This window comes from Fulmarus glacialis, unplaced genomic scaffold (genome assembly GCF_000690835.1).
Source record: "Fulmarus glacialis isolate BGI_N327 unplaced genomic scaffold, ASM69083v1 scaffold16660, whole genome shotgun sequence".
Taxonomy (NCBI): Eukaryota; Metazoa; Chordata; class Aves; order Procellariiformes; family Procellariidae; genus Fulmarus; species Fulmarus glacialis.
The window spans coordinates 1-25,164 of record NW_009189734.1 but is presented as its reverse complement, the minus strand read 5'-3'; the positions used below and the strand labels follow the sequence as shown (position 1 = coordinate 25,164).

At 35.6% G+C, this 25,164-nt stretch overlaps 1 protein-coding gene across 1 annotated transcript; it reads left to right on the top strand.

The window, feature by feature from the left end:
- Positions 1 to 653: 653 nt before the first annotated feature.
- On the top strand, positions 654 to 24,479 carry AP3S1 (adaptor-related protein complex 3, sigma 1 subunit; the record flags this gene model as incomplete). Its single annotated transcript, XM_009583286.1, has 5 exons — positions 654 to 745; positions 3,178 to 3,289; positions 11,247 to 11,318; positions 21,311 to 21,418; positions 24,444 to 24,479. Coding segments are annotated over 5 exons (420 nt in total), but the record flags the coding sequence as incomplete, so codon positions are not given.
- Between the last annotated feature and the right edge of the window lie 685 nt (positions 24,480 to 25,164).

Sequence of the window (25,164 nt, the reverse complement as noted above, 5' to 3'; positions counted from 1 at the left end):
AAAATGAGCCCACTCTTACAGAAGGGTAGCAAAAGCAAGTGTGCAGGAATGATGGAGTCGCAGTGGGAACTCAAGAAGTGTCAAGTGAATTCAAACTCGGAAGTGATGTTTCTGATCTGCTAGAAGGAAAGTTAATGGCTTAGGAGAAGCTGCTGTTCGTGATGCCGTTGTATTTTAAGCTCTTTCTGAAAGAGTTATGTATTGTGGGATTTTTAGCTTCCCCACCCCCTTCAAGCTTTTGAGACCTTTTTTTCCCCCCTGTTCATGGGTGAAAGTAGTTTCAAAACGTATCTGTAACTGTTCAGGCCATGGTGGAGATACAGAAAATTCGGAATAGTTGAGAAGACTTCCCTTCCTGTTTACTTGAAGAAACTTATTTTTAGATGGGTTTTTTTCAGAAGTTTCTTAGAAACAATCACTTTTTTCACAGTTGTTTCTCAGTAATATATTCTTCTGCAACTTAACTTGTAAAAATGTCTTTTTGTGTTGAAATGACAAAAACAATATGCAGCTCGTTAATTGGCAGATTTAAGGCTTCAGAAGTAGATAGTTTGAGGGTGCTGATGTACTTTGTTCTATTTATTAGCTGTGTGTGCTGTGAATTGTTAATTAATCCATTTTAGCTTGATAGCAAAATATGTTTTCTTTTATAGAGTGAAGATACGCAGCAGCAAATTATCAGAGAAACTTTCCATTTAGTATCGAAACGTGATGAAAATGTCTGTAATTTCCTAGAAGGAGGATTGTAAGTACCAAATTTGAAATAAATGCCCAATACTTACTGGCTAGCAAATATTATTACTGCTGATTGTAATATAACTGTTTTTACAGTTGTGATGTAAATGCTGTGTCACTTGAGATGTTTTAATACACAACAAATAATAGCATGTTGTTCCAGGTATAGATACTCTTTACTAACTGAAGCGTAGAGAGATATATATATGTATCAAAATGAGTTAGGCAATACAACTGATTTTTTTCTAGTGCACTATCTAGTGCTATAATTGTTTCAGACACAAGATGGGGAAGAAACAGGCAGATGATACCTCAGTTTCCCTGTAATCAAGCTAAAGATTTCTGGTCTCATTTGAAGAGGTGTTGGCATTTGCCATATCCATTGAGAAAATGAAAGTATTTTGTAGCTGGTGCTTTTGCTTGAGCTCCTAAAATTTGAATGGACAGCTTCTAATAATAGGATTCCTCAGCCTTTTTATCAGGGTTCAGGCTTGCTATATAAATTAGGAAGAAAAAAAAAAGGTTTTAAATGTGCTAACTAATGCAGTTTTAGCCAAGATTTTTTTATTAATATAGGTAGAGCAAGGTAGGAGGAAAGCCAGACTTAACGTCTTCTGTCTCTAGAAGACACGCACAAAATATTCTTTCTTGAATCATCTCAGTTGTTTTTTTAATGTGGTCTTGCTTTAGTTGAAGAGAAGAAATTCTGAAATGGACAAGTTTTTTATTTTGAGATATTAGTCATCAAAAGTAAATAGTTACAAGGCCACCTTCTAGGAAAAGGGGTCATAATTGACGGAGTAAGCTTATGATCTCCAATCTAAACATAGAGTTTGCCATAGCATGTTAAATATTGTAATTATGGAAATGTCTGATTACTGAAAGTTAGTATGTTAATGCCTAAATTTTCTGTGTGCAGAGTCAGTTAAATACTTAGCTGTACCGTGTCAGCTATGATGTCTTTTTCCTGATCAAGATGATTCCTGATTTTTTTATAATAGTTGTCTTCCAACTACTGAACTGGTGATTGTATCGTTAGGTTCTTGGAGATGATTTCAAGCTGAAAACATGCTGGCTTGAGTTCTGTAAGTGAAAGACAGAAGCCATTTGGAGCCTTTTAAAAAAATCACAGCTGTGCAACAAAAAGAAACTAAGACAGAGGACACAATTCTGGCTTTCGTCCTACTGCTTAATTCCGGAGTTACCATTTCAAAATATTTTTTCAGGGTTTTTTTTTTTTTCAGGATAGGGATCATTTTATAGTTTACAGTTTACCCAAAGGCCTCAACAGTTCATATGTACTAATTCCGTGTACTGAAGTATTTGAAAGAATTCAGTAAATAAAATGCAAAAGGGGAAACTTTAATTGCCATTTCTTTCCACTTTCACATTTGTTTGTAATATTTTTGTCTGATACTTCCTAAAGGTAGTTCCTGCTCTTCAGGAACAAAGAGTTCCTCCTTCCCCCACCCAAGCATTAATGCAAAGTAATGTGCTTAAGTAAGAGTGACCTAAAAGATTTCTTGTTATTTTTATTTACATATTTTCTCCCTATAAAGGCAGAAACTAAAGGCATGAGTTAAGATACACCAAACAGGTGATTCAGTTCTGGTACAGAATTAAGGGATGTAGATTCAGGCTACAAAATGCTTTAATTTCTATGTGAGTCGGCCTCCTACTGCTCAAAGCAAATGTCGATGATCTGAAGAACATCTCATGATTTATGTACCTTCTTTGGGAAAGCTATAGCAGAAGAGTGGAAGGAAATACCTGTTTAGACCTCTTCTCTTCTTGTTCAGTAACTTGATGATTAGTGAGTCCATAAAAATTCAATAGCTCTGTGACTTTAACATTGCATCACAAACTATTGGTTGTAGTACAGTCTTATTTCTCAAGTTATCAGACATTTTGTAGCACAGGAGTGTTACATGTTCTTGGTTACTAAGTGGACCATAAACCCCATTAAGGCTTTTTCTGTAATCCAAATGCCAGTCTGCATTATAGTTTTCTTTTCCTGTTGATGCTCCTCTGAGAAGGGCAGGGAAGGATTCGTAGGCATGCGCTCTGTTAATCCGTAAAGCAGATAATCTCTGTACAGTGCCCACTAGTGTGTAATGGAAGTACATTTAATACCCATTTTTTAATGAACCTGCATGATCTGTTTGAATTGATTTTAATAAAAAGGTGCATATGTTGATGTAATTCTTATCCATATGTATAATGATAGCTGTGCTTGTGTGGTAAATGTAACTTGGGCTGTCTTGGTACTTAGTATTCTTCCATTATAATTACATCACAAAATAAAAGTTGTGATACAGTTGGATTTGGGAACGTTCCAGCTAGCCATTAACAATAGGCCTCCTATTAACTGCAATAACTGTGAAGATTTGCCCAGCTTATCCTGAGATGCTAACTAAGCTTTCCTGTTTTCTTCTTGTTTAGATTAATAGGTGGATCTGATAACAAACTGATTTACCGACACTATGCCACCTTGTATTTTGTCTTCTGTGTGGATTCTTCAGAAAGTGAGCTTGGTATTTTAGACCTCATACAAGTAAGTTTCTTTGCTGCTGTGTTTTTTTAATAAGTGGAATTCTACTTCTAAGTACCTTAGAACTTCAATATTTAGCTGTGTCTTTTTCTGTAATATTTGGAAGTGAAGGTGGTTTTCATGCTGTGAACACACCCAAAGTGCTGAGTATTACTTTAGATTTTTTGCAGTTTTCTGGACTGTCTTTGAAAAAGTTGTTTCCCAAGTTGATGAGAAAGTAAAGAAACTGTTTGGAACCTACTGAACAATCAGCAGCTATTTTTGCTGCAGCTTTTCAAGGCCTTGTTTTGGCTGCATGTAAAAATGGTGCAGTTCAAGCATTTGCTAGACAAGTTTAGATTATGAGAACCTAGATACATAAAGCTCGCTCTGTGTGTGTGTATAAACACACACAGACAGACACACACATATATATATATAGGTATTCACTACATATATATCTAATGGATTAATACATCCAGAACCTGTTTGGATGAAACTTTCCTTGTGGCTTATGAGCTTTTGGTCAGATACACCTCAGAAGATGAGGGCAAATGCTGTCCTCGGTATGTGTTCTGCACCAGAGGGGTGGGTGGGGAGCGGTGAGGAGAAAGAGAGCCCCCACAGGTTTTTTCTGGATCTCAACAAGAAAGGCTTGACAATAAAATGGCGTAATAGGATAACTGTTTAATAGAACAGAATAAGAAGAGGCATCTAGATAGTAAATCTTACACCCCTTCAGATGCTGGGCATCCCGTATATATAATGAAGCATCCAATGGAACCCAGGTGGATTTTCCCAGGGTGCACGGTGCAGAGCAGATCCTGTCCATGGAGAGAAGCTCTGCCTTTTTGGGACCTTTGAGCTATTATATAATTTCCTCACAAGAAAACAACTCTGTTCCTAAAAGATATTCTCATGAGAACTTCTTGCTGCACTTTGAAATACAGGCAGGGCCACGCAGGTGGCGTAATCACCGGTACCATGTGTGAGCTGCCCACAGGCTCCTCTGTTACAGTGAGCTGGCTGAGTTTATCCTGCAGCCAAGGAATTTGTGCAGCACAGCACAGGCCTGTGCCTACTCAGGTTAAGAGTTATGTGGGTCACTAACTCCTAAACATGCAATGATGTCTTGGTCAGGATCAGTACATTCCACTCCTTGATCCACCTACAGTTTACCTCTCCCATCCAAAAACATTGTAAGTTATAGATTACATTAATAAGATACAGGCTTTTCAAGCCCAGTAGAGCAGACATGGCCTGTTCAAGATCACTAATGCCTCGAATACAATGTCTTCTGCAAGGCTCCCAATACAGCATGTATGATTTAAACTGTTAAATATGTCTGTATCAACTCAGCAACAAAAATCATGTCTGGTAATACGAACACTCTTATGTCAAGAGAACTCTGACTACGCTAGTGATTTTTCAACTTAAGATTTGCGCATAAACAATTTCACTGATGATTGTTAGTGTAGTCAGATGTGGCAAAAAATAGTTTCACACCATGAAGTGATGTATGTCATTACATAAAATAGGTCTCAGATTCAGTTTCTGTTAAGCCTTTCAAAAGCTTGCACATCAAGAGAATTGATTTATTATGTAAGTAAAATCTGTGGTATCCTGAGACATGGGCCTGTATCTATTGATTATTTCACTGCAGAAAGCGCTGTGAGCCTTAAAGGCCTCACAGTTCCCTGCAGGCCTTTCCTGGAGCTGAATAGCTTCTCAGAGTCACCTATTAGTGTTCAGAACAGCTCTTCAGTGTTTAGTGCTCTTCTGGACAGTAGGTCCAAATTGTTTTTCCGAGTGGTTGTGTGGGTAGCAGGAAGGAAACTCTTTTTCTAGATTCTTGTATCGTCTTTGTCCATAGAAACATTTTGCAATATTTGAACAGAGCAAGTTACTGAGTGAGGTATACAATGGCCTTACCTGTTCTTAGAAGTTTGCTGTACAGAGTTGCTTATTGCATAGTGTGTCTTCGTACTTGAAAGCGCTAAAATATTTATGAAGTGAGAAAAGAAGCATCTCAATATTTCATGTGACTTAGGGGTGTTGTTCAGATAAAGTGGATATTATAGATATCTTATGTTTAATCAGATAATAAGGATAGGAAAGACTATCTAGATCAGTCAATCTGACCAGTCGTATTTTGCAGGGCCTCTATGCAAGTTCAACTAAGGTTTTATTCATTATGGTATATTAAAAGTGTCACATCAGTAGCTTCCAGTTACACAGCGTAACCTAAATTTTACTTTAAGGTGTTGAAGCAAATTGCTTGAGCTTACTACTACCTATATTTGTATAGTCCTCAAACTCTGAATTAGGGAGATCTCAAACTTTTCTCTATTGTGTAGCTTCTCGTGCCAGAAGTACTTTGATGGAATTCAATCTCTCAGTCTTTATATTTCACATCTTTTCTGTTACGCCCCAGTGTTTAATTACATGCCAATATAATTACTTGAAGGAAACAGAAATAATAGAAATGCTATTTCTTTTTATAGAAATACTTTATTCTGACCCGTATGATTTTGTTTATAATACAGTCTCACCACAGTACCTGCAGCTGTTCAGTATTCCCATTTCTCTGGATCATTGTAATTCAACCATTTGGTTATAGTAGAAAGTATACAGAGATTAATTAAACATTTTTAATTTCCAGTCTGGCTCACAGGAAGGATCTGTTTAATTCTCTTAGCAATAGCAATCAGAAGTAAATGTACCTTACGCTGGAAAAGCACCCTCAGAAATCTTATTATTACATCTCAACCCCACATGCAACGCAGACTGGCAGTATATACACCTACACATCTGCTCAAGCAAATAAGCTTTGTCTGGTTTTTGTTGAGAAGTGTTGAACCATTTTCATACATCTTTGTTTACTATAGTTCAGAGACAACACAGGTAAGAGTAAGCTATCTGGAGTTTGTTATGAATCGTACATACACTGAATTGTTTAAATAAGTAGTTACGTAGAGGGCCAGTTTATGATCTCATGAAAATAAACTGGTGAAATGAACCTAGAACTCAGTCTAGCTCTTAAGAGTTTTCTGTCTTGTAAACTGAATAAATCTATGGTAGATTAGATTACATATGGCGGTCTGCAGTTCTTTTCAGCATGAAGTTTTTGGTGTAATACTTAAGATACTGCTGTGAAGGCCACTTACATCACCATTAGGTCAGAGCTGTTTCACAGGTAAGTCTTCTTGGCTCAGGCTTAATGAATGCACTGTATGTGTTACAAATCATAGATGCCGCCTCAGATTTTACGCTGTGTTCAAACCAGATGTGTTTGGACACCTCAGGCAAATTCATACTGTTAATTTTTGTCCATTTTCTTCCTTTTTTTTAATACAAACACAAGATTCTGTTTATTGTTTTTGTTGATTGGATGGGAGATAGGTTAGCATCTATGCTATGCTTGGTAGGTTTTGCAGTCTTTTGGATTCAGTGTAAATTATGTCATGACTTGTAGCTATTTCAGACTCTTCTCATTAGCCTGAGAAGTGTAAGGTTATAGCGTATGGAAATAAAGTACATAAGAAAATATAACTCCTTGTAGACTGCCATGAGGAAAAAATGCGTGACATTTACAATGGTACCTAGCTATCTTATGGACCTAAAAGCTGATGTCAACTCTAAGTATTTTTGAGGATTTTAGCCCATTGCTGTACTTCCAAGACCTGTTGACTCAGTAAGCAGCTGAATCTGTGACATCAGTCTTCCATGAAAAGTTGTATATAGCCTTGCAAGATAATGTTGTTCAGTAAGATGCATGTGGGAAATGCAGTGCAGTGTTCATGGAAGATGTTTTCCTCAGTTCTTAAAAATAAATCATCCTGACGAGATGTTTTTGTGCTAATTAAATAAAAAAGGGAGAGACATATGACTGGGATACCTATTTTGGCAAAAAAATCCCTAACTAGTTTTCAGTTAACACTATTAGTTTATTTTAGAGTTGGGTGGAAAATAAAGGGCAGGAGTTAAGATCAAGAAGAACATTTTGACCTAAAAAGCCTTATTGGTAATGCATTACATCTATTGGTAGGTCTGCTTGAAAGACCGGACACAATTGTGGTTAGACTAATGAGCAGGACTTGTACAGTCTTTCCCTTACATTGTAATCTTGGCATTCTCTGTATAATCTATGAGTAATTTAAAAAAAAAAAAATTATTGAAAGAAAACTGGGATGTCAGTGTAAGTGTGGGAAAACGCAGCGGCTGCTCCAAGGGTTTCCCAATTAGAAAAGCTGTGGAAACACTGTAGTTGATTTCATATGCTTGCAATATTTGAATGATGACTTATTAAAGGTCACTTTTAAAGCAGAAGAGAGACCGGTCTTGTGTGTGGAGAACTGGCTATATGATCAGACTATTATGTTTTAGACTAGTTGGAGTGTCAAGTAGCATTTGAACAGTCAAAAGCAGGGAAGGAGAGGACTCTCAATGGGCAGATTGAATTAATTCTGTCTTAAGGTTTACCATTGCTGTTTAGCCTGGAAGAAGGATGGGATATTCTTGACACAATTACTCCTGTTGTTTTTACTTCATTTTTTGTACGTGCTTTTGTTAGTATTTGACATTATCTAGCATCAAATGCATTTAATTGATAAGGTGTTCTGATTTTGCTGCCTTGTTATTCTCCCAATATTAATGTATGTTTTATTCCTTTGTTGTCTTATTTGCCTAATTGAAAAATGAGTCCTTCATGGTAAAGGTGGTGTTTTATGTTTTGACATATTGCTGAGTATAGGGAGCTACTGGCTTGTATATATCCAATAACAATTTGGTATTTTGATTCATATACTTTACTCTCCAGGTGTGTATCTCGCTTTATTAAAGCATACTTACTACGAAAGAAAGGTGTGGGGTTTTTCCTTTTTTTTTCTTTTTCTTTTTACTTGCATGGAGATGTGCATGGGTTTTTCTTTGAACTGTGAAAGATTATGATTTCAAAAATGAAGCACAAGGGGGAGCTAGTAATTCATTGTCATGCATCCTTATTTTCCTGTTATTTGACTCATTTATTTATGTTTCTTTTCCAATAACACCACAAGGTGCATTTGAACTGATGTGTGGCGTGTGTGCGTGTCCCGAAACAATTGGTGTGTTTTCTCTTCTGCATATTTTGATTTACAAGTCTGAAGTAATTACTGAAGTACTTAAATTCTAGCACTGCTTGCCATAGCGTGCTATTCATTTGACTCTCAACTAAAATTGTGATGAAAGTGGCTCTAATTTTATTTACTGTATTGATTATTGGAAGTCGTCTTAAAATAGGTCAAGGAATGTTAGTGTAAAAAATCTAGTTTACCGTGTAGACTAATGCTTTTAAAAATCAGTTATTCGTAATAGATCTATACCTTGTCAGTGCTGGCATTACCCTGAGTGAACTCTCCATCAAGAATGGAAGATTGAGGAAGTTTCCGGGGTTTCTATGAGAAATCCTTAGCCGGTGCAAAATCTCTTTGAAGAATACTCAGTGCCAGCTGATTTCCCTTAGATTAAAAAATTTGGTGAGCATTACTGGTCACGCATTGCAAGCAGACATCTGTGAGTTCACGCAGTGTGTGGTGGTGTCAGTATGTAATGAGTAAAGGTTTAAAAGTAATCATTGTAACTATGAATCAAGTGTTCTTATAAGAGAAGCCCTAGTTGCTGGGAGGTCACAAAAATAAAACTTCTGTGTTGTCCATGTGTGGGCATACATACTGCTACTAAATACACATATCTGTGGGGGTCTTTTTTGAGGATTTTTGAGATGTTTTTGATTTTAATGTGTTCCTTTGTTTCCCAAGGAATTACATGGATGTGAGAGTATGTAAATTCCTGTGCAAACTCGGTGACGTATATGAGGAATATTTTCTTTTCTTTCAAAAATAGTGTCAAACTGTTAGCTCTTGTAACTAAACCTTTGGATAAAGGTTACGTTTACACTCTATTTCCAATCTTCTTCCTGCAGCTAATATCAAACAGCACTGTCCTTGTAACCACATTCTCCTAAGGTACAAGGAAAGTAAGAGAACATCTCTGGTCATTTGTCTTGCTGCAGTTGTGAACTGTGTAGTTTGTTCTGCTTAACATACAAGTTTTTTTGTTTGCTCACATCCCTTCTTTATAGAAGACTGTTATTATTACAACAAATTAACAACTACTTGAAGAAAAAAAAAGATCTGCTTCGCTTAGCTTCAGTGTAATTTAACAGAAGCATATTCATTTACTTAGTTAACTGTTGTCAGTGAACCTTACTGTCTTGAGTCTGCCTGTGAAAATGCTCTATGTTCCTAGTTTAAGTTATGGATTGGTATTTTGGTATTAAAGAATAATGCTTCTTCTAAATGCATACAACATCAGTTAGATGTAGTTTGACTTTAAAATGGAGATTGATAATAGTAGTAATAGCAACAGCAGTGTGAGATCCTCTTCTCTTTTATAGGGTAAGCAGGATCTGAGACCGGGGGATTCAGATGTAAAAGTAATGTTTCTTGATACGCAAGGTAGATAACTGGAAATGGCTGATATCAAGTAGACCTGTTTCACTGGGTCTGTAGACATAAATATGTATTTATAGAAGCAGGCCTTTTATTAACTTTATTTTTGTTAGCAGAACATGGCTTCTCATTCCTATTTCTCTGGGCCTAGGCAGTCTGAAATCTGGTTCCTCTCAAGGACTAAGATAGGATTAATAAACCATGTTGAAAAGAGAGAGAATCAAAACCAGGTGTTTAACTTCTTCCATATTGCTGCTTCAGGTTTGAGTTTAGAATTGCAAAAAAAAAAATTTACATACAGCGACAACTTAATAAATAATCTTAAACTCACATTGTGACAAAACAGCCTTGAAACATACAAAACTGAGATTAAAATTTCCCAGAAGTTGCAGCTTATTTACTAGTCATTAATAAATGATCTGTAAATTCTTACAGAAATTCTTTCTAATTTTGAGGACTCGAAGCTCTCAAACTCAAGCATATGTTTAGCTTGAGGGTCTTGACACATCTTATCTAAGTCAGTAGGAGTTATCCCTTGCATAAAGGGAACTGTGCTTATACCTCTCTAAGACTGCAGTCTGTCAGTACTCACCACAAGCACATGGTGATTGGCTTTCAGGAGCTTTGGGAGTGCAAGTACAGTCATCTTTTCATTATCTGGCCTAATTGGGGGCTGGGATGCTCTTAGTGTACCAACACTGGTTGACATGAGTACCAAGGAATTTGTTGCAGAAGTACCCAGAGCAGGGTAGCGTACAGTCCATATCATCAGCGTCTGGACTTCAGCAGCTGTTTGGATTTTTCTGCTTTGTGCACTTACATTCTAGATGCAGGGAGGGTTATTTGCTGGACTTTTCTAAATTTATGTGGCGGTATGCCTGACAGGGTCAGCAGGTGTGACATTAAGACAGCTACCTTTTTCCTTGCTCCATCCTGAATTCAGCAGGTCTAAACCAGGTGAAAGCTGCTGTACTGTTGCTGGAAGCTGTAATGCTGACAAACTTGCATGATGCTGACAGTTTGCATTGCACATGTGTCTCTGTGTGGCAAAGTTAACAGTAGTCTGCTTAACTGGGGGATGCCTGCAATGTAGTAATTGTTAAAAATAGTAATAATAATGAAAAAAAATTAGCTGATTTTTGCTTAATAATTGGGTTCTAATGAAATGGGAAGGAACGCTTTGAATCACAGCTGAGAAAATTGTAGCAGAGATGATGTTACTGTTTTTTCAAGATGCAACTGTTGTTTAAAACTGTGTGACTTCTAGCAGATTAATAACATAAACTGACTTGTGCATACAGTTTTGCCCTCTACAGATAACATACTGTTGACATAATAGTGTTAACCACATAATTTCTATAGATGCTTTTAATGCCTTAAAATCTGTCCAGTGTTTATTTTCTGTATTCGCTTTTGTTAAACCTCACACCTAATGGAACTATTGAGTTTCTGTTAAAGCTTGACCTCTGGCTTTTTTTTCCTCTTTGCAGGTATTTGTGGAAACACTAGACAAATGTTTTGAAAATGTCTGTGAACTGGATTTAATTTTCCATGTAGACAAGGTACTGTGATGATCTCCTGTAATACTTCTTGTCAAGTAAAATGTTTGGTTCAACTGATACTTGGTATCAAACTCTGCAGTGATGCTACTTTTATTGTCACTGAAATCTGGACAGTTTCTATCAATGTATTATTTTTAAGACTTGAAAGCTGTGGTGGAACATGTCTTTCTGAGGAAAAATGAAATAATGTGGGAGATTTGCATAGTGTTATTGCACATATAATTGTCAAATTGGAGACATCTGAATATTCCCAGAATAGGACTTAGTTTCAAAAAATAATTTGATCTATTTTGTTTATGCTTAGGTGTTACACTACTCAGAACTGAAATCTTTACAGGGTTTTCCAGTTAAGGCTGGCAGTTGCCTTTCAAATGCTATGATTATATAATTTAAGTGCTGTGTGGATCTTTCTCTTCTAAATCTCAAACAGACATCATGTCTTTTTTCAAATATTTAGAAATAATCTTGTTTGATTATTCCCGGCTATCAGGAACAAGTGTTTTATTTATTAATCTAGTTTTGAGAAATACTGTTACTATAGTAATCTTTCATTTAAAAGGACATTGGCACCTCTTGGTGTAACATCTAAAATGCTGAGAATTGAATATATAGAATTTATTCCTTCAGTTGCGTTTTGTGCCTACTATTGCTTTCTATGCAGTCACCTTTCCCCATCAGTGAACATCTTCTTGCATCAACAGTAAAAGACGTGAAAGGAAAATAAGGCAAAAATCACTAAAAGTGGACTATAAATAGTTACAAGTTAAGTACCTGAAATAACCATTTGGAACTGACTCAGTTTGTTTCAAAATCAGGAAGTTCTTTTGGAAGAAACACTTGTACCTTGACCAGACAGTGAAATGCAAATGGCCCTGAGTAGGTGTTTGAACCGATACCATGCTCATGACAAGTCATTAGGATTTCTAGCCTGGCTGGAACGTGTTGGCTGTTTCCAAAATGGCAGATTAAAGTACAAAAGAATTTATGAGTGGTTTATATATTGGCTTCTGAGCTTAAAGAACCCAAATACTGCAATCGTTTTCTGGCAAGGAGTTTGATCTTTATCTTTAGCTGCAGAATACTTTGGCTGCTATTCAGTCCAAGCTGTTGCTCTGTAGCATGTTTCATTCAGTAGCATTCCTTAACATAAGTAGTCTTTTACACTATATAGGAGAAACATCTTTCTAATAAAATGTAGAGAACTTACATGCTTCAAAATGTTAAATTTCTTGAAGAATATTTTGCTTTGTATTGGATATGAGATGATATTTTCTTCTTGAAATCTATTTGTCAAAGGGAAGCTAAAATTTGTTTCATTTGGTTTTCTAAAAGACTGCATGAGAATCCCATTAAGTGTTTAGGCTAGAATTTTCAAACTCTGAGGAAAATGTGAACCCTAGATATTAATTAGATATTTTAGCAAAAGTCACCCATTTCCAAAATAAAAGATCAATGAAACCTTGAGTTAAAATTTTTTTGAACATGGCATTAACCAGTGCAGTGATTTTTAACTTGAGCATAAGTCGGCAAAAGAATACAACATAGAAAGCTGAACTTCTGCAGTAATGCAAGTCTACTACCAGCAATACAGTAGCATTAGTTGTGTAGTTGTGACTAATCTGATGTCATCTCCATTCTTTTTTTTTTTTCCCCTCTCAAGTGTAATTGGCTTTTAAGACTTACTTTATACCTTAACATAGTATCAAAACATTTGCTTCGATACAGTTTAAGTTCATTAGTATTCTTGTAGTTCTGTAACGAAAGAAAACCAGGAAGATGTATCAGTAGAATGAAGTTACAGCATTAAATTCTCTTTAAACTGCTGATAAGGTCACCTTGTCAGGAAGCAAGATGCATTGAGTCTTCTGAGCTACAACACATTAACTTTCTCTTGTCAGGTATTAACAACCTGGATTGTTAATAGGTTTCAAGTGTGCAGTAGGGAAAAACAGCAACTGCTGCTGGTTGTTTGGTCTAGACATAGTCTTAGTTGTAGTGTGTACTTACATGTGGAAGCTGTTTGGGGTGAAACATTTCAAATATTTGTATTTGAGTGTCTGGTGTTGAGAAAAGTGGGGATTGACTAATTGATTTGGGTGAGAGTTGATCTGTGTCTTAGTTCTTGATGCAGCTGTGGAAGGTGACTTTTCTCCAATCCTCTTGCTAGAACTGCCTAAAAAACAAGAAATACTTTACCTGTAAAAAATTATGTAGCATGTAAAAGAGTTAAATTATGTAATCTCAACAGCTGTTGCCTCTTTAGTAGCATTTTATGTGGCATTTCTATAAGGAAACATTTACCTTCATCAGGCAGCCATCATTATACAGGACTCAGTGATGGCTTATAGTAACCTGGAGCCAGGAGAGATGCTTCTTCAAGAATAATATTGGTACAGTACTAGAAATTCATTTGGGGAATGGAATATAGGTGGGAATGAGATAGTGATTTTTATGTGCTGTAGCAGATGAGGACTTGGGGTGTAGGGGAGTGTGGTTTGTACAGAAGAAAATTGGGATTCTCTTTTACAGATCAGCTGTATTAAAAACAAACAAACAAACAAACTTGCCATATCTGGAGCAAAACGTTTTGCAGAGGAGGAAGTTTATTTCAGTCCTGTACTGATTCGTAGTCTGAGTCCAGGAGTGTAATGCTCTCTGATGGAGAAGACGTCACAGAAAGCTATCGTAAGCATCTTTTACAACTGTAATACTAGAATACATTCAGTTAGGGATGTAAGGAAATACTTTTATTTTTCCACAAGTTTTTGGCACCTATTGAAATATCCCTGGGAGTATCATGATCTCTTCCAAGAGTTTATTATCTGACCAGTGAAACTTCCAGAATCAGATTGCAGCTTGAAGACAAGAAAATGTGGTTGCCACATTTTCCTGGGAAAGTTTTTTCTTGATGTGTTCCTTCTCCACATTTGTTAAAGCACGCATTCATGCTTTTAGACAGTGCATGGAACAGAAGTAGGAAGCACACTTGATTTTTGTAAAAACACCTCAAAATTATTATTACAAAATGGCAACTTCAGATTTTGAAAAGTTGATGTTCTCAACAGTCTGATCTCTTTTAGAATATAAGTGTAAGAGGTGTATTCGTGTGCCTTCAGTCTTTCACTTAAACACTATTTTGAATACACTGTTGAAGTATTCAGAAAATTTTTTGTTTCTTTAGGAAAATAATTAGTGAAATTTTTAATTAGGAAAAGTAGAGAAAATAATGTGTATTTGTTAATTTAATATGTATTTGCAATGAAAAAGAAAGAAAAAAATAGTTCAAAATGTATGTCTTACTACTGCTCATATCTGGGCAAACTTACTAGCACTGTTTTATAGTGTATTTAAGAGAAGGGAGTAAATAGTTTGCAATATTTACATAATATTATTGGTCATAGTCATGATTTCCTTTCATTACAGATTAACAAGTAAAATTAATTGTATTCTGTTATTTAGAAGATCATCCCTTTAGAAGAAAAATGGGGCAAGACAAAAAAAATGGTTAAGCTACTGCATCAATCCATGCTTTATAAACATTTTAAAATACTCTGTGTTAGACTTGCATATTGTGTACTAGAAGTAGGAAGAAAATACAGAGAAAGGTAAGAACCATGATCCAAGGTGTGGAACAGCTTGCATGGAAGAAGTAGTTAAATATTCAAGATACTGGAGAGAAGTAAGAAGCATATAAAAAAACATGTTGAAGGACCTGAAGAAAACGAACAGCTGTGTTTCTCAGAAATAAAGAACAGTGGGATATCATGTAAAATTTCAGGAAGTAAGTTTGAAACAAAGAAAATGTATTTTTCATGATTGATAATTAAATTATGGAATGCCATTGTCCCATTTTATCATAGATACCAAGAATATTATAAATAGGTTCAAAAGTTATTAGACGTATTAACCAAAGGAAAATCGGACAGGGGCTATAAAATACAGTAATATAGCAAGAAACAGCAAACAATCTGTGTTTCAGGAATCCTAAAGTTGGAGGTATTTGGAAGCGGAGAATTTATATCAGGATAAATAGTACTCTTAAGATTTCTTGCATAATTTTAAGTGTCAACTGGTGAATTTTTGAAACCAGATCATGAACTAGGTGGATTTTGCCTCTGACTTAATGAAGTTTTTTAGGCATGCTTGAGTATAAGTAGAAATTTTAACTTTCATGTTTTTTAAAGCAACTTGCATGATGGAAAGGTAAATGATATGATGTATATCTTCTGTAACATGAAACACTGAACACAAAATACCAAAACAACTGCTCAGTAGTAATTCATGGTGCTTTAATTTGTACTGTATACTTACTGGAGGACTTTCTGAGAGCAAAATGGTAATAAAGCAATCCTTTAAAACGCCAACAGCTAGAGTAATGAAATAGTTTCTTTATGACTAAAAAGATTAAGGAAGGTATTTTCTAATGTTTTCATGCAGAATAGTAAGACTTCGTCTGTGGACTAGTGTGCTTTAGAAAAAAAAATATATATCCCTACTGTTCTTTCTGTCTGTAAAGCTTACTGTGATATTTGTAAATCTGCATATACAGTCTCGATTATGAGCAATTTTTTTTGTGAGAAGCTGTATTCAGAATTGTATTCATCCTCCTTCATCACTTCATCCATCATAATAAGGATAATGGCAATAACAGCCAAAGGCTGGATATTAATGCCAGTCATACAAGTATACTGTTGTTCTGTACAGTTATGGCATCAGTGCTACAGCTGGCCAGAAACCTGAAGTTTGCCTTCTGCCCTTTTTTATCTGCAGACAGTGCTCCCTTGTCAATTACTTCTTAATGTGTAGCTTGCTGGCTTGTTGCAGACTTCTTTCATAACTTACACCAAGGGCAATTGATGCCTTGATGAGATGCATTCTTTGAACCTGGAAACCAAATTCTTTCTCTAGGTATCGTGCAGTGGTTGCCGTGTTTCCTTGTTGTGGTTGGGCTACAACCTTACTTTTATAATCAGAGGTCTATGTGCTCAAGAAGCCTTTTTAAAATTATTTTTAATTTGTGAAATAATAAACAGTTCACCTTCTTTGTTCTTAGAATCATAGAATAATTTACACTGGAAGAGACCTCGGAAGGCTATGCGATCTAGTTCCTCTGCTCAAGCTTGGCCACTTCTTAAATCTATGTCTGTCTTCATATTATACAAATGCATCGGATAGGTCATACCATAGATTTGTTCCCTGAACTGTCATACACAATGTGCTCTAACTGAAGACCTTGCACCACTACTGTTCTAAGGTAATGTTACCAACTGGGCCTCTTACTGGCATCTATTAAGCAATATCTCTGTATCTTCTACCAGGTTGGCAAAAAAACCGAAGCAAAACCAACCAAACAAACAAAACCCCCAAAACCAAACCCAGTCCATAGGCATTTGTTCATGCTTTCAGTATTTTAAAACCATATGCAAAGATGCTACTGCATGTGCTGTGAACTCATAGTTGAAGGCATGTGTCATTAAGTAATGTATTCAGTGAACTCTTAGTATCTCTTTCAATCCAAGTAATGATAGAGAACATTAGTATTGATGATACTGTTTTCTAAAACTTTTGGAGGTTTGTTTGGACACCTGTATAACTGCCTGTGATCCTTCTACAGTTATTCTTTAAAGCATTTACTACACTTGAGAAGTAGTAGGTGTTAGTATGTTCCTGAGCAATTTCATAATCTGGCTTTTATGAAGTTGGCTGATGCAAAACCATTGTATGTAGAAATGCAATGAATTGGTCTTTCCTAATTTCGTATATATGTATACATGATTTTTTTTTTCTTTTCATATATACATGTATATATACAGACACTTGTGGTACAATTAATATTGCTGACATACGCATTACACTTAAATTGTCCCTAATTCTCTGCATCTAGCTTTTTCCAGAAATTTGGATTTCCTATCTATAATGGATAGAGCAAGTTTCTGGCTCTGAAGCATTTGTTTTTACCAGTGAAACTCTCTTCACATCATGAAGCACCATGTTTTTGCCATAAAATCATAAGATAATTAAATTCTAGAGCTCGGGAAGTGCCTGGAGCAAGGCGCTGCTCCCAGCAGGGTCAGCCATGGGGTCCGACCAGGCTGCTCAGAGAGGGAGGGAACCTGTACAGCCCCTGGGCAGCCTGTGCCACCGCTCGCCTGTCCTTTTGGGGAAAGGTTTCCTTATGGCCAGTTTCAGCCTCCCCTGTCCCTTGCCCTCCTGCCATGCCCCGCTGAGAAGAGCCCAGCTCCCCGACAGCCCCTCATAGGCACTGCGGCTGCTGTTTGATGTCCCCAAGCCCCATCTTGGCCAAGCTGAACCAGCCCTGGTGCTCCAGCTTCCATGCACTGGACAAATCCACTAGCCCCAACAATTTCGGTGGCCCTCTGCTGAACTCACACCAATTTATTGATGTCTTTCTTGCACTTGTAGGCCCCAAACTGTACACAGTGTTCTAGATGTAGTCTAATACATTATATATTTACCATGTCAGCAGCACTCTAGAGGAAGAAATTATCTCGGTTATGAGTGGCGTTAACAGGACTGTAATTGCTTATCTTTACCTATTGAGGGGGAAAAATAGCTACCAAAAGTGGCATAATTTAATTACATTTCTTTTTAAATGCATGTTGTAATCTATTTCAGAGAATCCAGAACACTTGTGAAAACCTAATCAGATGCTGAATCTCTTCAGTCATTTTGGTGTAGGTTTCATATGGAGTTCAGCCTGTTATCTTAGAGCTTTAATGTCTCAGTATTTCATATCAGTAAGCTGTTAGAAAGAGATTACCTGAGAGAAGACGTCTTTTTTTTGTGTGTGTAAAAACATCACTCAATATTTTTTGTTTTATTTTGAAATAGAAATGAGTAATCTGTAAAGATCAAGACCTGCTCTTTTGCATTCTTTTGTTCTGTCCTATTAGACTTCCATGGCTTGTTCTGTGAAATTCTCTGCTGAATACGAGCAAAGTAAGCAGAAATTTACTGAGATGTCATTTCTTGCCTCTTCAGTCAGAAATACATATGAATTATTCCTCTGCTTTAAAAGAAGGGCCAAGCCCTAGAACTTAACAAAGTTTTCAAGAATGTTAAGAGGAAATGGAATTAAATTCCTTTTCTTCTCCAGGATGTAGGCTGGAATTTAGTCTCTCATGTACTTATCAATGCAGTTTCAGGTATCCTTCAACAAAATATGTATTCTTCAACAATGGAAATATTCTTTTGACTTTAAAGTGAATAGTTTCTGAATTTTGGGGCTATTAGTTGAGGCTAAAGTTACAGCTGGAATTTGTTCCTTGACATCACCAGCTCTGCCAAAAAGAGAAAAATGAGAAATACTCCCCTAAAATCTGGAGGTGATGACTGCAGTTGCTGTTTTGGAGCCAGGTGCATTTTTAAAAAGAAAATAATACCCAAATCTATGATCTGCAGTAGCAAGTGATGGAATTTGCACTGTTATGCTGTATTTTTATTGAGAGATGGAACAGAACCACTTCATAGTACACGCTCAGATTAGATAAGACTAGCCAGAAAATTTTCCACTTGGGTAGGGAGACATGAATTATTTATTAGTCCTACCATAAGTCTGTATAATGCCCATTCAGCAACTAGAAAAGAAAAAAAACCCTGGATTTCATAGCGTGTGAAAAATACTTGCTTAGTAAATTTTTGATAAAATAAAGTATAACAAAAATCGCCAGAGAAATACTGTATGATGAAGACCTTTGTAGTTTCTAAGTTTTGTTTTTGGTGGCTATGGATATTGTAATAGCTAGTCTTTCTATATTCTGGGGAGAATCCCACATGGCTTAAAAGTTATGGAGGGTTATAGTCAAGAAGGCCGGGTAAACCTGTGCAGAAGCTTAAAAATATCACTGATCTTGGAATGGAGTGTGATTGTGATTGAAGCTGCAAATCTGTCTACTTCTAAAGTACATCTCTTCTACCATCTCCTCCCTAAGGAATTATCAAACCTAGTGTTGTGTTGATTGGCTTAAACTCTGCTTGTATAACATCCTCAGCGAGACCTCTTTAAAGTGGCAATCTTTGTGACCATCACCAGTGGTAGAGATGTGTTGTCTTCTAAATGCTGTTAGTGGTTATTGTTAATTTTTTGGTTAAGGAAAAAAACATGCCGTTTTTGTGTATATTTTAATATTCTTTTTTTATAATAGTTTCCATATTAACATCTTTGGTATTTTCTTTTTGATACTAAAACATCTTAAGTCAACTTTTTGCATCATCCTTATATTATCAAGCCTTCCATATGAGTAAAGTTGAGAATTGCCTGAAAAATTAGTATATAACAGAATATTACTCTTCCTGTAACATCACCAGACATGCCTTCTGAGCCAAAATACTACTAGTACATCTTAGCTAAGTCTGTGATTGATTCTTACTGATGAGAGTTGATTCTGTTGAATACATTGTATCTTTCATCAGGTGGCTGTGAAATAATTCTTTGCAAATTTGTAACCAAATTCAAGTTTATCTAAGTTTTTTTGGTTTAGTATTTTAGGTAGCCCATACAGTGTATTTATTAACTCCTGTTTGTGTACAGCTATAAACTATTTCCTTATGCTATGAATGAAAATAAGTTTTCAGTAAAAAGAATATTGGTGACATCTTTCAATGCATTTGGATTGTCAGTGTAGAGTAAATTAATGTTAGATTACCACGTTTTAATCTTTTTTTCTGATTGTGATGCTAAAAAGCTTTTGAATTCACCTAATAACAAGCTGGGAGAATTAATTCTTTGGCACTACTTTTATATTACACTTTTTAGCTTGGAATGTTACGAGGGACATATATATGCCAGGAGTAAGAGAGTGGCTCAGTAAGGGTTGTTTATCATAAGTATTTGATTCTTAAAGCTTTGCTTAGCAGCAATAGGCAGAGAGGAAGAGCTGTTTTCAGTCTCTCTAAACACATTCATTGTAAGTTTCTACTGAAATATACTAATGATTTATCAGTAAAACAACTCTCCAATTTTGTTTTTGAGGTATGGCACAAAAACAGGAAGTGTGGTGGTTTTTGATATACTACTTGCAACTCATCTTTAGAATTGTTTGATTTAGAGAATTACTTCTATCCTTGATCCACAGGGAAATTGCAAGAATATCCAAAATGATAGCAGAATTATGCTTTGAAGTATCAGATTGTATAATGTGTTTATTTCAGAAAAGTAATAAAATGTTTCTTGTCTTTAGAATTATAACGGGATTAAAATATTATACGTTACATAGTAACTCTGGATTTTTACTAGGAAGTATGTGGAAGCATGCCTTTTTAAACAAAAGTTAATCTTTATGTAAAGTGCAAGTACAGACTCTGAAGCAGAGATTCATGAACCAGGGCTCGCATCCCCAAATCAGGATTGCAAGGAAGAGGGATATTTAGACATAACTCTTTCATTAATGTCCCCAGCTGGCTTATGTAGTCCTTCAGTTTGAGTCCTAGCTGTCAATCTTAGTCCTAGATGCTGAAGACTCCCTGTTTATGGTGTAGTTCAGGTATGGGTTGGCTCAGGTATGTTAATTCTACTGCTAAGCGTAGTCTTGGTACCCATGGTGGGTGAGCATCACGATGTCTCTCTTCCTTCATATATGTAGCCCAATGTAGTTTTTATACATCTATTTGTGAGCAATTTGTTTAATCTTGTAGAACCTGCTCTTTAGAGGTATTACTATTGATGCTAATTAGAACTCTTGTCCATAGTCCTTGGATAGAAAACAGGTACTGAAAGAAAGATGAATGTGAAAGTTTCTTCTAGCGAAGTGGTATAGCTGATGAGTTTGTAACAGAACTATGAGCAAAGAAGATACTGGAGAAATGAACGTCAAGTTATGAGCTTTGTTCCCAAATGGTTTTAAATAAATTGCTAACATTAATTAAGTGACTTAAAGAATATATGGGTTCCTGTGTTGAGGAATCTAGATGTCATCTGTTGGGATGCATGTAGGACATTTTGCATTTTTAAATTTTATTTTGGTCTTTTTTAGGTCCATAATATATTGGCCGAAATGGTCATGGGTGGAATGGTTTTGGAGACCAACATGAATGAAATTGTCACTCAGATTGATGCTCAAAATAAACTGGAGAAATCTGAGGTAAGAGTGATGCACTGTGTAGTTTCTAAGCTAAAAACGTGGTTGTAGTAAATGTATGCTATGTAATCCTGTTTGTCCTTCAATAGCAAACTATATACAGCTGCTTGCTTATAATGCTAAAAATTGACAATGTATCGTTAGGTTAGGATGTCATACCTTTCATCATAAGTAATAATTGCTTAGAGTCGCTGCTGATTAGTTGTTGCTGTTTGTATCTAATAGCATTGTGCACCTTTGCTATTAAGATACTTCTGTAGTTCTCTAAGTTTCTCTTGCAGAAAGCATTTTATTTTCAGTGTATTTATTACGCTGGACTAGTGACTATAACACTTAAATGAAATTAAATAAGAAGAACCAAAGTGTATGTACAAAGACTACATATTCCTGTCTGCTAGTATGTTTCTAGCACCTGAAATAAATGGCAGCATATTTAGTGTCACAATAATAACTGCAACACAAAATGATAAATTGGACTGAAATGGACTAGATAGAATTTAAAGCCCAGTTTTAGACCTTTAAAGTAAATAGGAATTCTGCCATTGTGGTAATGTGAACATTTGGTCTTCAGTTGAGTAGATTCGAGTCAGAAAATAATATTCTGTATATGCCTGTAACAGTCTGAGCAAGGGACACTCACGTAAGTTGTGGGAATCCCTTTTCAATTCAACGATTGTTGAATTTGTGTTTAGGAAAGAAACTTAGACTAAGAAAGGATTTTAGAATTACTTTAGCTATGACACAGAATATTACTGTTCCTTTAACATCACCAGACATGCCTTCTGAGCCAAAATACTGCTAGTACATCTTAGCTAAGTCTGTGGTTGATTCTTATTGATGAGAGTAATTCCACAGAAGAACACATCATGTGATTTTCGAAGCATAATATTCAAATTTCTAAACAAAACTTTGCTTGAATTGGAGACTATTTGTAAAGTTGAAGTCATCTGAGTAGACTGAAATATTGCAGGTGGCATAAATATGAACTAAATGACATTTAAGGAGAAGACCCAGAGAACTTCCTAGTTTTAACTGAAGTGCAACAAAGAGAGAAATGAATTCTTCAGCTTTTTTGTGGTACAATGTATACTGTTCTCCTAATTCTGCAATCTCGCACTGCACCACCTCAGGTCTTTTAATACATTTAATTGTCTGTTTTGCACAACTTCCCAAACTGTATCCAAGAACAGGACAACACTGTGTGAAAAACAGGAAAAAGCTAGGTATGATATGATACAGTGCATAGCAATATACCTCCAGAAGGATTGTATTGTAGATTATGATGATGTCCAAAATGTTAATTTTAACATTTTTCTTAAACTCGGAATGGGCCATTGATCACAGAGATGAATATTTGGAATTATTCTCATAAGTTTTTACTATATTTGAATAACTTCTGTATACGTACATTTTTCTTTATTTGATGGAAAGTAACATAGTGTCCCAAAAGCTGAACTTACTGAGCAGCTATGTTCTACCATGTATTATGCACATATCAGTTTTACATAAAAGCTTTTAATTAAGGTATTTATTCTTAATTATGTGAATTCCGTTACCAAATCAACTGTAGAAGTGTCTCTGACTAATCATCTGAAACACATCGATTCAGTGCAGCCAGATGCAATACTTGCTGTTTTCCATTATTCATCAGTAAGTCATTCTTTCTTTCAAGATGCTTTTAGTATAAAAATAGTTGTAGAAGATATAAAAAACCATGTAGAGCTCAGAGCATATGCAAGGCAAATAGCAATTTGTTCTTTTACATTCAGCAATGAATTATGGAAGGTAAAGAAGTAGCAGTGATAAATTGAAACACTTGGTGACTGGGATGGAGTAGAACATTTCACAGTCTGCTCACCACAAATGCTTTTTTTTTTGTTAGTTCAGTGACTGTTTCTTTTCAAATTTAACAGTTACTGTAATGCTGAGATACTTCACAATACCTGGTAACTATTTTCTCAGATCATTAATCATTTGTTTCATGTATATCCACAGAAATTTCCTGATTGCTATTTCTTTTCCTTTTGTCTTTTTGATCAAGATTGTAAATCTTTCAACATGTCTTTCCTGAACGTGTATTTTCAAGATAAAAGCAAATCCAGTTCATGTAAATCAAAATCAGTAATAACTTAATAATATTTTTGAATGCTGGTCACTAAGAAATCAAAACTAGTGGATCTTCTTTGTTTTCTTTAATTAAAAAAAATTAAATTCTTTTTAGAATTCAGATATTGTTATTGATATAGTCTGTAGTTCATAGGACTGCCACCTATGCCACAGCACTCTTGCTTTAATCTGTTTGGCTTGTTAGACCTCAGTCATAGTTCTTGCATCCATAAAATAGCTGCTTTAAGGTTGAATTACCATTTTTTTAATAGCTGAAATGATGAAACTAATGAAGTTTTAACTGAGCTACATTTTCTGAAATATTTTAAATTTTGTAATTGTCACACCTGGCTTCCCTTAATACACAAAATTTAGCCATTTGATGTCAGGTATTTGTTTGGTTATGTATTAGGTTTCTAAACAGGCTTTCAGTTAGAATTAGTGAAGAAAATCGAAAGTATTTATTAAATTCACAAATACTTGAGCAAGTTATCAACTCAAACAATTTGTTAATGCTTTCAACAGAGATTAATTGTTTAAACCACTATGAGGGAGTCCCTAGCTTTGATTTCTGATTCAGCTCTTACATTGCTTGGATGGGCTACGAAGGAAATTCTATTTCTACGCTGAGAAATGTTGTCTTAAATGCATTTCCCTACCTTTCAGTTTAGTGTTTATCTGTGAATGGATTTCTGGTCAGTCCTCCTAAAGCCAAAAGATCATTGTGATTAAGGGAGGGAATTTTTGGGAGAGGGGTCATTGGGATTTTATCCAGAGCCTCTGGAAGTATTGTAGGTAAATCTGGGCTACCTCTTCTCTATTTGGAGTGTTCAACTGCGTGTGATTTAGTCTTTTAAGTTGGACCTCATTTTTTCTGAACCTCCTGATCTTTTCTAGCTCTTTCCATTCTTCTCTCTTACAGACCTTTATCTTTCAGTCTCCCAGACAGGACAGGTAGACAAAGGTATTGCTGACTTTTAGAAAAAATGTACTTTTAACAAAAAGGGAAAGCAAAATGATGTCAAAGGCAATAAATTACGTAGGCCAGACTCAAAAATTACGTGTAAAAATACCCATACTAGTCCTTGTAGCCTACTTTTTGTGCTAGTTCCTTCTTGTAGTTCCCTCATCTTTTTATTGGCTATAGTGTATTTTACTAGCTTTCCATCGACATCATATTTTTTATTTTATTTCTCTTCCTGCATTTTAGAATTTAACTTTTCTTTGTATCATTGTTTAAGAAACAAAGGAATATGAACTTCTATGAATATTAATAAAAAAACTGCAAAACTAATCTGAGTAAAAATTGAACACACAGATAACAAAATACGATATGATGACATGATAGAAATAGCTTCCTTATTGGGAGAATTTTGTACCTGATAATCTAAAACAGATAATATGAACTCTTTTGCTTCACCATTTAGTATTTCCAAATGAAAAGAAAGAACTTTTACCTGCTTGCAAATAGAAGTTTCAGAATAAGTTTCAGGTGAACAAAACTTTAAAAAATAAAACCAACCAAAACCAACAAACCCACAAACTCAAATAGTTTTATAGATACAGAATAAAATTATCAGTGTCATTTGTAAAGATGATGTAGAAACATCAGAGCTGTTTGTCCTGGTTCCGGCTGGGACAGA